Source organism: Nelumbo lutea, chromosome 6 (genome assembly GCF_056320005.1).
Source record: "Nelumbo lutea isolate HS-2025 chromosome 6, American lotus-T2T, whole genome shotgun sequence".
In the NCBI taxonomy this organism is placed as follows: domain Eukaryota; kingdom Viridiplantae; phylum Streptophyta; class Magnoliopsida; order Proteales; family Nelumbonaceae; genus Nelumbo; species Nelumbo lutea.
Genome location: NC_142689.1, coordinates 5070509 through 5084160, shown reverse-complemented (window position 1 = coordinate 5084160; position 13652 = coordinate 5070509). Strand labels below are relative to the sequence as shown.

Sequence of the window (13652 nt, the reverse complement as noted above, 5' to 3'; positions counted from 1 at the left end):
ATGTTGAAAGAATCAGGACCCATCATTGCATGGGTCCCGGTTAAAGCTTTGGTTGTACTAAAAAGTTAGATAATCAAATGATTCTTATATAACCATCTCATTATATATATATATATATATATATATAAGTTCTTTTTAAGCTTTGAAAAGAAAGATGAAAGCCGGGACAAGTGCAAACTGTGGGAGATCCCAAATCAAGCTATTGGTTAAAAAATGTTATATCGCCCAATCAAAGAGTAAAGATGTTAGGAATCTCTAAAATTGGTAATTACACGGATGACTGTAAGAGAATAAAAACCTATTCATGGACAGTTCCTAACAGCTAAGCTTTTAGGTTGAATGATTAATTAAGATGGTGTTGGAGCCTATTTGATAAGGTGGTCTAGTGTTCAATCTTTATTATATATATTATAATTAATTAAATTTCAGCACAAAGTATGAATAGGTCTGTTTTTGTCCACATTGGTGAAATCTCTTCAATCCCAAGCCCGAGTAAATGACAAGGTGCATGAACACAAAACTGGAGAGAAAGTTTCAAGATTTATGATAAGACGAAGGCAGTTTTAGCATAAAAAATCAGCAAGGCCTGCTTGGATTGAGTTCTCTCCTATGGTGTAAGCATTTCATATCCATGATTCGTTGAATGGAAGATCCTTTCTGCCAACTAACAACCCCAAGCGCCCATTGGATGTATGGTGAGGTTCATTTCCCTTTACTTTTGCTGGGTTATTTGGAAACATCACATTGAATGCAGTACCGATCTGGTTAATTTAAATGATGTGAATTACAAGACAAGAATCAACCAATTGGGAAAACTATATATCTACAAATGCATGTAAATAATAAAATACAACTCCTTAGTTGAATCAATGTAGAGAGAGAGAGAGAGAGAGAGAGAGAGAGAGTAGATATATACATTATGAGAATTGCAAGGCAAGAATCAAGCTATCAATAAGAGAAGTTTTTGTTTTTCACAATACAAAGAATAAAATAAAGCCTAATTGATCTCTGAGTGGGAGAAAACATGGTGATGGTTAAGTGAATGTGAACCCATTTAATTAATTGATTTATGTTTGCTATTCTCAAGGCATGCAACGGTTCAACTTCCAAGAAGTTATGGTTGGATTGACCATGCACAACAGCCATGGATCCTTCCATTCTTCATTATCCTTAGATTATAATATTACTGGAAGTAAATTCCTGGATCTGTTCAACTGTCTATATATACTTCAGTAGGTCACTGTTTCTCTTCAGTGAGCTAGTGAGCGACTGTTCTTTCAGTCTGAACAAGACAAAAGATTGATGATGGAGATCCCTGTGATAGACTTCAATGAGCTCAATGGCGACAAAAGGAGCGAAACAATGGCGCTGCTGCACCATGCTTGTGAAAAGTGGGGCTTCTTTCAGGTTGTGATGAAAGCTTACAGTTTTCTTTAATTCGCCTTTGACACGATTAAATATTGCTGATCATCTGTGATGTTTCAGCCTGATAATACATAACACATACTTATATATGTGCAGGTTGTGAACCATGGAGTTGACGGAGAGCTGATGGAGAAGGTGAAGGGACTATTTAACATACATTATGATAAATGCATGAAGGAGAGCTTCTATGAATCGGAGACAGCTAAAAGATTAATGGAGAACGGAGGTGTTACTTCCGGTGCTGATTGGGAAACCACTTTCTTCATTTGTCATAGGCCAACCTCAAACATTGATGAATTCACAGCTCTCTCAAAGGAGTTTTGGTGAGTCTAAGTCATAAAGCTTGTTCCTGGCTATCTCTCACGCTCAAACCCGCATTCTCAGGCTTGTCAACTCGAGAGGATTCTTTAATTCCATTAATTAATTGCACCCAGCAATAGAACAACCCTACAAATCACAACCCAGTAGTCTGTTAATACATTCTTACAGGAATGCATATATTAATTCCTCAGTTTTCCATATAATTTATAAATATATGCATGTATACTGACCACTAATTGATGCACTATATATCATTTTCAGTGAAGGAATGGATGAATACATTAAACAGGTGATTAAGCTCGCAGAGAAGCTCTCAGAGCTTATGTGTGAGAATCTGGGTTTGGAGAAAAGTTACTTGATGAGTGCATTCTCAGGATCTGCAGGTCCTTCTGTGGGAACAAAGTTGGCTAAGTACCCTCAGTGTCCTCAACCCGAGTTCGTGAGGGGACTCCGAGAGCACACAGATGCAGGCGGAATCATTCTCTTGCTTCAAGATGACCAAGTCCCAGGCCTAGAATTCTTCAAGGATGAACAGTGGGTGCAGATACCACCTTCTAAGAACAACACTCTCTTTGTAAATACAGGTGATCAGGTGGAAGTGTTGAGTAATGGGAGGTACAAGAGCACTCTGCACCGGGTCATGGCTGGAAAGGATGGTAGCAGGCTGTCCATTGCTACCTTCTATAATCCTGCTGGTGATGCCATTATTTCTCCAGCTCCCAAGCTCCTGTATCCTAATCACTACTGCTTCCAAGACTACCTCAAACTCTATGCCACCACCAAGTTTGCAGACAAGGGACCTAGATTTGAGTCCATGAAGAAGATTGCAAAAGAAGTTGTTTAAGAAGATCAATCAGTTTCTTGATAGTATATCTCAGTTTTTAGCCATTCTATTAACTGTCCTGTTAGTGAAGTAGATCTTAATTCCAGAACAGAGTTTCTGAATTTGTATCTGTCCTTGCGTTTCTTTGTCTTTTGTTTGTTCTTCTGCATGAGTCAGCTTACGAACATTTCTGTAATGGATAGTTCTGTTTGGTTCAAGCAGTTTCTTAAGCCACCAATCTAAGGTGACAGTCCAAATTAGAAATAAAGAAAATTCTCCAGTTTATGTGCCTTTGCTACAACTGCCCAATCAAATTCAGCTATGTTGCCCTTAATTATAATGTTTCCGTGCTCTCTCTTGGGTTAAAGTTTGAGGTTTTCCTTAAACAAGGATAACGTGGCCAAATTTGACAGGAGCAGCCAAGATCAGCAGAAGAAATTGTCACAGTTGGCCTTCCTAGAAGCATGTGGCTAATCTAACAAGGAACAGAGAACAGGTCTAATTAACCCCACTTTGAAATGAATATGATTTTAAGAGCAACTCAGAGATACAGAGAAACAAAATTTTTAGAAAATAATACTAAAGATTGACCAAGCAAATTCTGTAAGCGAAATTACAGGGATAACATTTTAATATATTGCTTCAGACAAAGAAAAAGAAGCCTTATTGGACACCAGTTATGGAACAGAGTGGCTGAGTTGGTGATCAAACATAACTAAAAGTTTCTAAATTTCAGAGGATTTGAAACTCTGAGTCAGATAAGCATTCTGATTAAAGATGTCCATGAAACAAAGGTAAACAATGATTCTGTTAATACCCACTCATTGAATCATTGGATGTTACTATGTTAGACATTAATGGGGGCAAGGAAAGCACAAAAATCTTATTGCCTCTTCTTCTCCATAAAAATTTAATCCTTCAAAGCAGAGTGGGTCATTTACTAAATCCGCAATGCTGGACGTGGATTCAAAGGTTAATAACTAATAAGAACCGAAGTTTGAGAGATGCTGCTTTCGGCTTTCCTTTGATCAAGAGGGCTCTCTGGTAGTATGAACAACCTTGTTTCCACCGCAACTTGGTTCGTCTCTTCTATTTCCTCTTCTTCATGGAAATGAATTGCTGAATATCCATCTATCTCGCCTTCCTTAAAACTACAGACAAGAGTTGTTCTGAATCCACACGGCATCCAGAGCTACTGAGCTGTATTTTACAAAAGAGAGAGAAATATAAATGAAGAAACGCTCCACTTATAGCCACGTGGCAAGTCCTGCCACGCACGTATGCGTACACAACTTGATCTCAAGCCACAGTTGTACCACTTGGAGGCCAGAGAGCAGATACGATGTTTACGATGATCATTGATTTCCACGTGTCAAAGTCAAACCACACTTCATTTGAAAATATTAGGTCATGGATCAAAGGGTTGAGACTTGAGATTTTCAATCCTGTTTTTTTTATTATTGAGGTTTGCCAGTGATCCATTAATTACCCGAAAGTCCGAAGCCAATAAAAGAAAAGAAAGATGGGAGCTTTCTTTCAATATTCGAAACGAAAGCCCAACCATCTACGGATATGGAAGGAGACTTGCTTTACACACCTCCCATTCCCACTTTCAGGCCCAGATTTCCTGTGTATAAAGTGGAGACTAAAAAGCAAAGCGCCCCTCCCCATCCCCAACCCACCATTAAAAATCCTTTGCCTCTCATCCCACCAAATCCCCAGTTTCAGTATCCTTTCTGTTTTCTCTGAATTACAGAGATATAATTCAAAGAGAAAAAGACCCGCCATGGCAGTAAGTAACAACATCATAGCCATCCTCAATTTTCTGGCTCTCCTCTGTTCAATCCCCATCATCGGCACCGGAATCTGGCTAGCCTCGAAACCGGACAACGAGTGCGTCTACTATTTCCGGTGGCCGGTCGTCCTCATCGGCGTCCTCATCCTTCTGGTATCTCTCGCGGGATTCGTCGGCGCCTACTGGAACCGCCAGTGCCTCCTGGCCTTCTACATCTTCTGCATGGCTGTCCTCATCGTGCTCCTCCTCGCCCTACTCGTCCTCGCTTTCGTCGTCACCAGGCCCGACGGCAGCTACGTTGTACCCGGCAGGGGCTACAAGGAGTACAGGCTCGAAGGTTTCTCCTCGTGGCTCCGCAACCACGTCACCGGTTCTGCAAATTGGGGCAAGATTCGAACTTGTCTCGCCAACTCTAACGTCTGTTCCAAGCTTAGCCAAGACTACATCACCGTCGATCAGTTCTTCATGGCTCACATCTCTCCTCTTCAGGCAAGTCCCTCACCGTCGATCACGTACTTATTCTGCACAGTATACTAGTATAGTCTCCAGAGCACAGTGGGGACTAGGATATTCTGATCCAAGGGCATGCATGCGAGTGCCCTCCCAAGAGTAATGAGTCCCACAGTTTGGATTTTGGAATTCTTTATTTCATCTAGTTCTTCTTTTTTGACTTTAGCACTGGACTCGTGTTTGTGTGCACTGTGTTGGCAGTCAGGGTGTTGCAAGCCTCCGACAGCATGCGGGTACGGGTACGTGAACCCGACGATGTGGGTAAACCCGTTAAACCCAACAGCTGACGCCGATTGCTACACGTGGAGCAATGACCAGTCGCAGTTGTGCTACGGGTGCAACGCCTGCAAAGCGGGGCTCCTGGAAAACTTGAGGAAGGAATGGAGGAAGGCAAACGTGATTCTCATAGCCGCCCTGGTAGCTCTGATCTGGGTCTACCTCATTGCTTGCAGTGCCTTCAAGAATGCTCAGACCGAGGATCTTTTCCAGCGTTACAAGCAGGGTTGGGCTTAGGTTTGGCTCCTCTCTCTCCCTCTCCAAACTCCCAACAGATTCTGGTTTTGTCACTGGTATATATATATTCAGTATTCTAATTCCTTCCACCACTCTGTAGTTTCATTTCATATCTGGAATTTCTCGTTTTTAATTGAGTCCAAGTTGAACAAGTTGGGAAATGATCCTTCAAAAAGTGATGGATGAAGTTTTGCCGACTTGTCAGTTGTCACATAACCCAATTCTCATCTGTACTCAGTTGGCAAAGAATAAGATTGTTCTTATTCTGTGGCTATTGTTTGTCATTGGAATTGGGTTGCATTTTCTCCATCACTGGTCTTGCAAGTGCACGGGTGTATTAATTCTTTTAAATTATGCATGGAATGTGATGCTGCACTGCACCTGATTGTTGGAAACGAGCTTCGTCGTGTGGTTCAAGGTCAATGTTTGAACTTTGAATTCAAATACCCCACCTGCAAATTTCAATTCTAGAAACTAGAAAATAGAAATCATTCTTCACTGTCATACACAACTGACCCTTAATTCTAACAGAACTTTTATTGCAATCAAATACATAAAATATTATAGAATCACCCCATGTTAATGTTTCCTCAACTTTAAATTTGTCTTTGACTGTAAAAATATTACAATTATTTTCTAAATGTAATATGACCTGTTTAAAAAAGAGGGGAGGGGACAGAATATATATACCACTGTTACAACTTACAAGGATATCCACTCAAAGTATTAAACAATTTGTAGTCCGGTTGCATTTTCTATTCTTTTTGCAAAGCCCAACACTTACTAGCAGCGTTTTTGTTAAGCAATTCTAAATTTGTGCACATTGGAAAAGAGAAGGCAGTCATAAGAACAGATGTCTACTAGGCAGTGGATGCCTTTCTAGAGTATACAATGTACATTGGATCTGAACGTCCTGGATTGGGAGATATATCTACAGTCTGAAAGCGAACATGCAAACATGTAAGCCAAATATACAACTGATCATCAGTTAAATGGTTAAAGTCTACCGAAAAAAAAAAAAAACTTTAAGTTCTTATTCGTTAAATAGGAAATATTAATCAGGTGCAAAGCAACATTTTGTCAGCCATTTGATGATACCATGGGCCATAATTCTCATTTCATATTATAAGAGAAGAGAGCTAGAGATATATGGTGCCTTCCCCATCTGCCTGCATAAGGGGCAATGTTTGTGTGGAGATTTCTTTGAGATCCAAATACTCTAAGCGCTCAAGGTGTACTTATAATGCCTTGATCAGTTTTTTTTTTTTCCTTTTTCTTTTGCTTGTGAGAATACCAAGTTTCCTATCATTATCTGATTCTGATCTATCAGGCTAATTAAATCATTAGAAAGATCCTCAGTGGCAACACTTGGTTATTTAAATAGAAATTTATTGAGTAACAGTTCAAGTTACCAGCAAGAAATAGTCAACTAAGGAGGTTCTCGTTACTCAGGAATGCGAGGAAAAAAGAAAAAGAAGAAACTCTCATTAAAAAGTTTCAGTTTTCAAGATGTGTTCAAGCTTATGTAAATTCAAGAAAAAGAAAGACAGATTCCAGGAAGAGTTTGACCACATAATACCTGAGGTGGTTCAAAGCCTCCAGCATAATGGAAATATGACCCAACAATCAGAACATGATCAGCATCACCTGTTTGAGTCCATATGGAGATTGCTTTTGTCCAAAAACAACGGTTTGAAAAGCTGATTTAAAGAGACGGGTGGGCAATTAGCAATTGTCAATACCACCAAGCATAACAAGAACAATATGCACTATGGGCCCGTTTGACAAGTCTTTTTGAAAAGATCTTCTCATAGCTCTAACAGAGATGGGCAGAAGATCGTTTGGCAGACACGTCTTTCCGTGTGTCGTGACAGTCTATACGCATTGAGCTTTTGATATAAGACCTGGGCAGCCTGAAGATTGTTTGGCAGATGCATGTCTTTCCGTGCATCGTTTCGGGTCTTTCCACATGAGATTAAAACGCGAAAGACGCAAGAAGCTTCATTTGGAGCTTCCCAAAATGGGCTTCACGCGTCTTTTCGACACCACGTCTTTTGATGGCTAGATATTCCGTGTCAAAGGGGAATAAACTGATTTTTTATCTTTCCGGCCTGTAAATAGCCGAAAGACCGTGCAAAAATACGCACCAAATGGCGTCATATAACAGAAACATTCCTTATCGTCCAAAGTTGGTCAATCATTTTCTCTAATTATTTCAAGGGACACAAGTGTGAATGGGCATGACTTTTATCATAGGTCATAACTTTTCAAAAAAAATGATATACTTAAACACCATATCAATTTAATCTAGGAGATAACAGAATAAGTTTTTATATTCAAGGATAAAATTTTTCTAACTAGCGAACTAGTTACCAGAGTAATTGCTTATGAGACAAAAATCTCTAATGTGCATGGTGTACTTAAAATGATTCTAAATTGCATAAAAGGAAGAACAATAAGTTCTACCTTGCATATAAGGAAGTACAAAAGGTTCTTACCTCATTATAGCTAGACCCCTTGGTTTAAGAATCCGATACATCTCTTTGAAAACATCAATTGGCTTGGTTAAATAATCAACACTAACCTGCAAGGATGACAAATTCATACATGAAAGGCTTGGATAGTATGATCTATGAAGCACTGCCATCTTCATGGTAAGCAAGAATGCTTGTTCTCTCCATAGGTCACAGACACATTGCTGGAACAATGCTAGCGTCATGGAGATCTTAGAACACAAAATGTAAACATGTTTTTGCAAATAAAAGGGCTCTATGTGTGTTCTCTATTTTGTCCTTTTGTAATTGAAGTGCACCATGATAAACTTATATGCTAGAATTGGTAAAGGTATTATAAAATGGTGATGTTTGCCACAAGAACTATCTATAAATGGACCAACAATTAACTAACTTCACAATAAAAATCAAAGATAAAAGTTCTTGTAAAATATCCGGCCAAGGGCCTATTATACTTCTTTTAGTTGACTATGAAACAAATGGATTGATGTTTTAATGCCACTAACTTAATATCCAACATAAGAAGATTACTATACATAGTCCTCTGATAGATTTTTCAATAAAGATATTTGGGCATATGTGATAATTAGACAAGTCAACAGTATAACAGCAGCTATTCCAAGGCCAAATTCCTCAAGAAACATTCCCGCAGAAATCTCAACATGATCCGTTATTACAATCTTATATGTTTTATGTGGATATAGATTCAAAACCACCTTAATAACATCAAAAGAGCCAGTTGATATTAAAAGTATTGGAGAGAGTCACATACCACATTAGTAATGACATCAAAAGAATCATCTTCAAATGGGAGTTTGGGATTCACATTTAAATCTTGTACAACATACTCAGTTAGAACCTGTACATGAAGATACCACATGTAAAAGTTCTGTTGATATTTGTTCACAAGTGATCAGATATGAATGGCATAGTCATAGTTTACAGCAAGACCAAATTGAGTTTGAGAAAAGGTTGGTAGGATGCACAAACCTAGTGCATGGAATATATGATTCTAAAATACTTCCTGCAACTGTCATGTGTTTTCAAGGAATGCTACTAGGCAATTTGCTAAAAGACAATTAGAATAATTCTTTCTTCTGCACAAATATGTCTCACTTGAAATAAAAATCCGTTTTTAGATAACTAAATAGAGAAAATAAAGCAATTGGAATTCTAACCAGAAGAAATTACTATAATTGCACAAAAATAGATGTTATATTACTAATAGAACACAACTTCCAGTTTTCGTCAATTATCAACCGAAACCCCACACGGTTTTCACCTTTTCATACACACTTATAAGCGTAAGAGATAATTTCAAACAAAATACAGAAAATTATTACAGGTTGCAAATTGAACTGTTGTGTTTCCTAGCCATGTGCTCTCAAGTTAATAATTAGGGTCAGAACAGAATGGCAAAACAGGATGCATGTAGCCAACCCCATATAGTTGGGAAAATGCTTAGATGATGACGATGATCATGGGGGTCCAACAAGTGCCCGTCACCAACTGTTTAATTCAAAGGCTTGTCTTTAATTACTAACAATGAGACTTTAACACCCGTCCCCCTAAAGCACACACACCACCATAAAAAAAGAACAAAAAAAAAAAGAGATAGCAGTATTAACATACAGGATTTCGCTTAAGCTCTTCTTCATTCATACCCAGACCTACTATCCTGTCTTGTTTGTATCCTGCTGGAAAATGACTTACCTAGAACATAAGACAGCAGGTAATCAGAATATAAGTGATGCAAACACAGCCATGGAAGAAATCAAAGCATAAAAGTCAGAATTATCTTACCCAACTGCTGCATAAATCAAGAAGACTCACTCCTGGAGTATTACTAGGTGGGAAAACTTTAGAGTAGTATTTTGTAAGTGCCGCAATTGCCGGATCATCAATATGTGTCACAAAGCGTGGTGTCTCATAGAATAAAGAATCTGGTGACCTACCAAAATGAACTGTTATGCTTTAAGATATACAATTTTTCATACATATACAAATATGTCCTGTCTAAAGTTTAATTCCGTTGGGAGGGGGGACAGCCTCTGGAAAATGAACCTATCTACTGGCTTGAGAAATCATTCACAAAGTATTCTCTTGCTATTAGCATCCAAGGTTACCTCACATCAAACATAATATAATGGATGAACAAAAATAGGTAACTAAGATGTTCCATATATGTCAAGATTACTGATAAAATAAATACACAAGGAATGTACTTCTATTGGTTTAGAATTATGAAGTAATGAGATTCAAAAAAAAAAAACCAAATTTATAGAGAAATGACCCAAACATCCAACTCAAGATGCTCAAAAACTTCAGATACATGAAATGTTTTCATTCAACATTGAACACTATGTTTCAATTGATAACAAAATATGGAACCTCATAGATGTGACTTAGAAAATATGCTACATTGTTAACCAAGTTCAAGTTAATTATTCAAATAAAGATTATTCTGTCCCAGATTTATGTCCGCATCAAATACTACAAGCTCCATTTTTACCTATTTGTTAGCCTAAGAATGAAGCATAAAATCAGTAAGAACCAAGATGTCTCGTCCAGGAAAAGATAATTGGAAAATAAAATATACAAATTAGAATTATGTTGCCTATCATCAAACCAAACAAAGTTCTAGATAAAAGGCTTGGATGACCTCATCAATCATACAAAGTTCTTGATAAAAGGCTCGGACGGCCAACCCACAAATCGTTTTTTGCTACCTTTTACTTCAGCCTCCACTAAGAGTAGTGTGGTTTATTTGTGAAACAGGCATCACTAGAGCTGAGGTATTAGTGAGGTATTAGCTCCATAGGAGCCCCTCTTACCAGCAAGCTGGCTCTCTTCCTTGCTTGTTGAAGGGAAGCTGGGGGTAACCATTTGTGATTGGTAGACCAATGTGATTAGGGAGATATTGAGTTCAATTACAACAAGTTTTAGATGGAATCCTAGAGAGCTGAACTCTGTTGCATATCAGTTTGCAAAATCTAAGGTAAAGACGGCACTTTGTATAGCAAGAGCTCCTTGCTTTGTTATCCTTTATTATTGGCAGGGGTTGTTTGTCCATCTGTACATCCTCTCTCATATACAGATCCTTCTAACTTTTAATTTTTAATATTTTATAGAGTTACCCTTTCCAAGTAAATAATAAAAGTAATGTGCTTACTGAAATCATACTCTTAAATGAAGCTATTCGTTTAAATCTTGCACAATGTGCTTGAGATGGAAGGACGAATAAATTAGGCAGGACAGACAAAAGGAAGACAGCCAATATGCTCAAAAAATCATGCAAAGAAGAATCCAGAAGATGTACATATGACATGATTAGGCAACAAAACCATACTCATCAAATCGCTGGAAGTCCTCTTCCTTGAACGGAAATTCTTCTGGCCATTCAACATTTGTCAGCACCTTCCAGACGGAACAGAAGTAGCTCATCAGACACTTAAGTAGGATACAAATAGCAATTCGGACATTTACAAGATTAGTGGTGACATTTGCAAGTTCAAAAAGATAACCAATATCACAGCATAACTAAGAACCACAATGTAAATATTTCAACGTTCTAGAGAGGAAAAAGCAAAGCATTCTCGGCAGATAAGAAAGACGGTTTTGTTTTGTGGCTATAAAAGTTTCCTGAGAGCCATTATTAACCGGAGACCTACAGTATTCTTCTAATTAACCTCAACATGCAAAAACTTGGGCAATTTTCATGAGAATAGATAAATCTACCTTAATGGCCCAAATTTCTTCTAATTAATCTTAGGTTTCTTGCTCAACCTCCTAAGTCTTCGCCAAATTCCATGACAATGGATATGACCCAAATTTCTTCAAGTCTCGAGCACAACGATTAACTCCAACCATCCAAAACGAAGACTGAAACCAGAATATGGAAGGGTAGACCAAAACTAATAAACAAAGCAAGTATGTTCATCCTGATTATGAAATTCTGATTTTTCTTAGAAATCCCACAACCATTTGCAATTTCGCATCATAACTGATTTATACAATAAAATTTAGAAATTCGAGAGAACCCACGAAATAAAAATACGGAGCAAACATAATTCGAACAAATATGTTTAGTAAGAGTCCTGAAATTATGGTTCCCTTTTATTCATGCATTAGCATCTCCAATGTTTAGTACGAGCACCGTCGTTAGAAAATAAAATAAAATAAAATTTAAGTGAGTCATAGAAGCCAAAAGCATTAACAGGATGCAAGAGCAATAAAGAAGTGAGAATTAACTTGTTCAACGGAAGAGATCCCTTGCTGTCTTGCAGAAGCGAAGAAAGATTTTCCTCCACATTTACCCGCCATGCCCACGAACTGAGGAAAAAACGCGGCACCAAGGCCTAGTATGAAGCGACGAGGTGTTCTACTTCCGAAGCACCTATTTGTCACTTTTGTTGAGAAATGAAGAATAGAAGCATATATGGAGCATGTAGAAGCAGAGCGAGAAGCACCCACCAAAACTGGCACTCTGTGTTGCAGACGAACAGCCATGCTACCATCCATTGTTGGTTATCTTTCCCTCTACGAATATATTTTTCTAGAAAAATTTGGGATTATCTAACGCGCGACGCGAGCTACGCTCCTATATTGATGATTAAGCAGGTCCAGGTTCCAAGTCCTAGATACGTTTGATACCGCATTGGACGGTATCTTAGCTATGTAATGCTGAAACTCGAAATAAGCAATGAGGCCGAAGCTTGGGCTGCATCTTCTAAAGCACTGAAAAAATTCAGTCATGACTTCAGCCGAAGCTTGGGCTGCATCTGAAAATTAAATATTTAAGACTTCATATCTCTAAAAAGTGTTATCAAACGTGCCTTAATGAGGGCGATTCAGCTAATCATGACTGTTAAGTTGGATTGAGCTGAGGCGATCCCGATAAGTTATCAAACGTGCCCTTAATGTTTGGCCTCTCTTTTTTAGAAGATTTTCTGGTAATTTTGATAATCAAAAGATGTATTGAATTTTATATGAAGATCTAAATTGCCAAAAAAGTACATTTAATAGATGCATGTCTTTCTGTATCTTTCTATGTGAGAACAAAATGTGAATGATACAAAAAGCTTCATTTGGAGATTCTCGAAATCAGTTCAAAATGGATTTTTCACCATTTTGATTTTTGGTGGCTAAATCTTTTATGAACCAAATAGAAATAGACCAAAAATCGGTCTACTCGTCTTATAAACAACCAAAAAAGCACATAAAGATGTGCCAAACTTGCCTTTAATCTAGTTCAGCTGCTTTGAAGCGCTCAACAGAAGCTACTCTAAAGAGGCTGAAGCTGACAGTCAAAAAAAATGACCGTTTAAGATGCTGTTTGGGACGGATGCATAATTCTTAGAAATCTGCCCTACGTCAATGATTAAAAAATTACTTGATGGATTTCTGAGAAATAGACAAATCAATCAGCAAATAATTATTAAAATTGGGCTGAAAAAGGAAATCAATGATTCCTCTTTACAGGAGATGTTGATTATTTTTGGGATGACGTGGCATGACATGGTTAAAGGAAATAGTTTTCATAAATACAACAATAACTACAGATAATCAAACAAACTTATAACCGAATTTTGAAAAATCTGCTGACATGGTAGCAATGATACTTAAATAAAAACAAACATGAAGTTTATGATGAAACAAAACAATTTAATAGTGGAGAAGTATATGATATATGTAAACAGGTGGAGAAGCATATGATATACGTAAGCAGGTCTTTCACAACTCTATGTGGATT

The 13652-nt window shown here is 37.9% G+C and overlaps 3 protein-coding genes across 8 annotated transcripts; 2 read left to right on the top strand and 1 right to left on the bottom strand.

Moving 5' to 3' along the window:
- Positions 1 to 451: 451 nt before the first annotated feature.
- On the top strand, positions 452 to 2867 carry LOC148846979 (ACC oxidase 1). 3 transcript variants are annotated; one of them, XM_088950815.1, is made up of 4 exons: positions 452 to 695; positions 1255 to 1407; positions 1522 to 1748; positions 2008 to 2867. In XM_088950815.1, the coding sequence occupies exons 2-4, from the start codon at positions 1303 to 1305 to the stop codon at positions 2588 to 2590; spliced, it is 915 nt and encodes a 304-aa protein (XP_088806941.1). In that variant the 5' UTR covers positions 452 to 695; positions 1255 to 1302; the 3' UTR covers positions 2591 to 2867. The 3 variants fall into 3 exon arrangements, with proteins under 3 accessions (XP_088806941.1, XP_088806940.1, XP_088806942.1); XM_088950814.1 differs by having other exon boundaries at positions 468 to 695; positions 1325 to 1407; XM_088950816.1 differs by having other exon boundaries at positions 544 to 695; positions 1282 to 1407.
- A 328-nt stretch (positions 2868 to 3195) lies between these two features.
- Positions 3196 to 5696, top strand: LOC148846978 (tetraspanin-2-like). The gene is made up of 2 exons (XM_088950813.1): positions 3196 to 4853; positions 5076 to 5696. Exons 1-2 carry the CDS (start codon positions 4092 to 4094, stop codon positions 5385 to 5387), a joined length of 1074 nt encoding a protein of 357 aa, XP_088806939.1. The 5' UTR covers positions 3196 to 4091; the 3' UTR covers positions 5388 to 5696.
- A 209-nt stretch (positions 5697 to 5905) lies between these two features.
- Positions 5906 to 12784, bottom strand: LOC148846977 (uncharacterized). Of its 4 annotated transcripts, none has more exons than XM_088950819.1 (9): positions 12374 to 12601; positions 12152 to 12296; positions 11250 to 11317; positions 9704 to 9851; positions 9533 to 9613; positions 8673 to 8759; positions 7886 to 7971; positions 6967 to 7087; positions 5906 to 6325 (listed from the first exon to the last, which is right to left on the bottom strand). In XM_088950819.1, exons 1-9 carry the CDS (start codon positions 12415 to 12417, stop codon positions 6248 to 6250), a joined length of 858 nt encoding a protein of 285 aa, XP_088806945.1. In that variant the 5' UTR covers positions 12418 to 12601; the 3' UTR covers positions 5906 to 6247. The 4 variants fall into 4 exon arrangements, with proteins under 4 accessions (XP_088806945.1, XP_088806947.1, XP_088806944.1 ...); XM_088950821.1 differs by having other exon boundaries at positions 9704 to 9864; positions 12374 to 12441; XM_088950818.1 differs by having other exon boundaries at positions 12152 to 12784.
- Positions 12785 to 13652: the final 868 nt, after the last annotated feature.

Bases quoted from the DNA above. Each gene is read 5' to 3' on its own strand.
- LOC148846979 (XM_088950814.1), top strand. From the start codon at position 644: ATGGAAGATCCTTTCTGCCAACTAACAACCCCAAGCGCCCATTGGATG. The intron at 696-1,324 runs GTGAGGTTCATT...TCCCTGTGATAG, and splicing joins AAGCGCCCATTGGATGTATG to ACTTCAATGAGCTCAATGGC. The intron at 1,749-2,007 runs GTGAGTCTAAGT...TATCATTTTCAG, and splicing joins GCTCTCTCAAAGGAGTTTTG to TGAAGGAATGGATGAATACA.
- LOC148846978 (XM_088950813.1), top strand. From the start codon at position 4,092: ATGGGAGCTTTCTTTCAATATTCGAAACGAAAGCCCAACCATCTACGG. The intron at 4,854-5,075 runs GCAAGTCCCTCA...CTGTGTTGGCAG, and splicing joins CTCACATCTCTCCTCTTCAG to TCAGGGTGTTGCAAGCCTCC.
- LOC148846977 (XM_088950818.1), bottom strand. From the start codon at position 12,421: ATGGATGGTAGCATGGCTGTTCGTCTGCAACACAGAGTGCCAGTTTTG. The intron at 7,972-8,672 runs GTATGTGACTCT...TCATCCTTGCAG, and splicing joins TTGATGTCATTACTAATGTG to GTTAGTGTTGATTATTTAAC. The intron at 7,088-7,885 runs GTAAGAACCTTT...TCTTTAAATCAG, and splicing joins AGGGGTCTAGCTATAATGAG to CTTTTCAAACCGTTGTTTTT.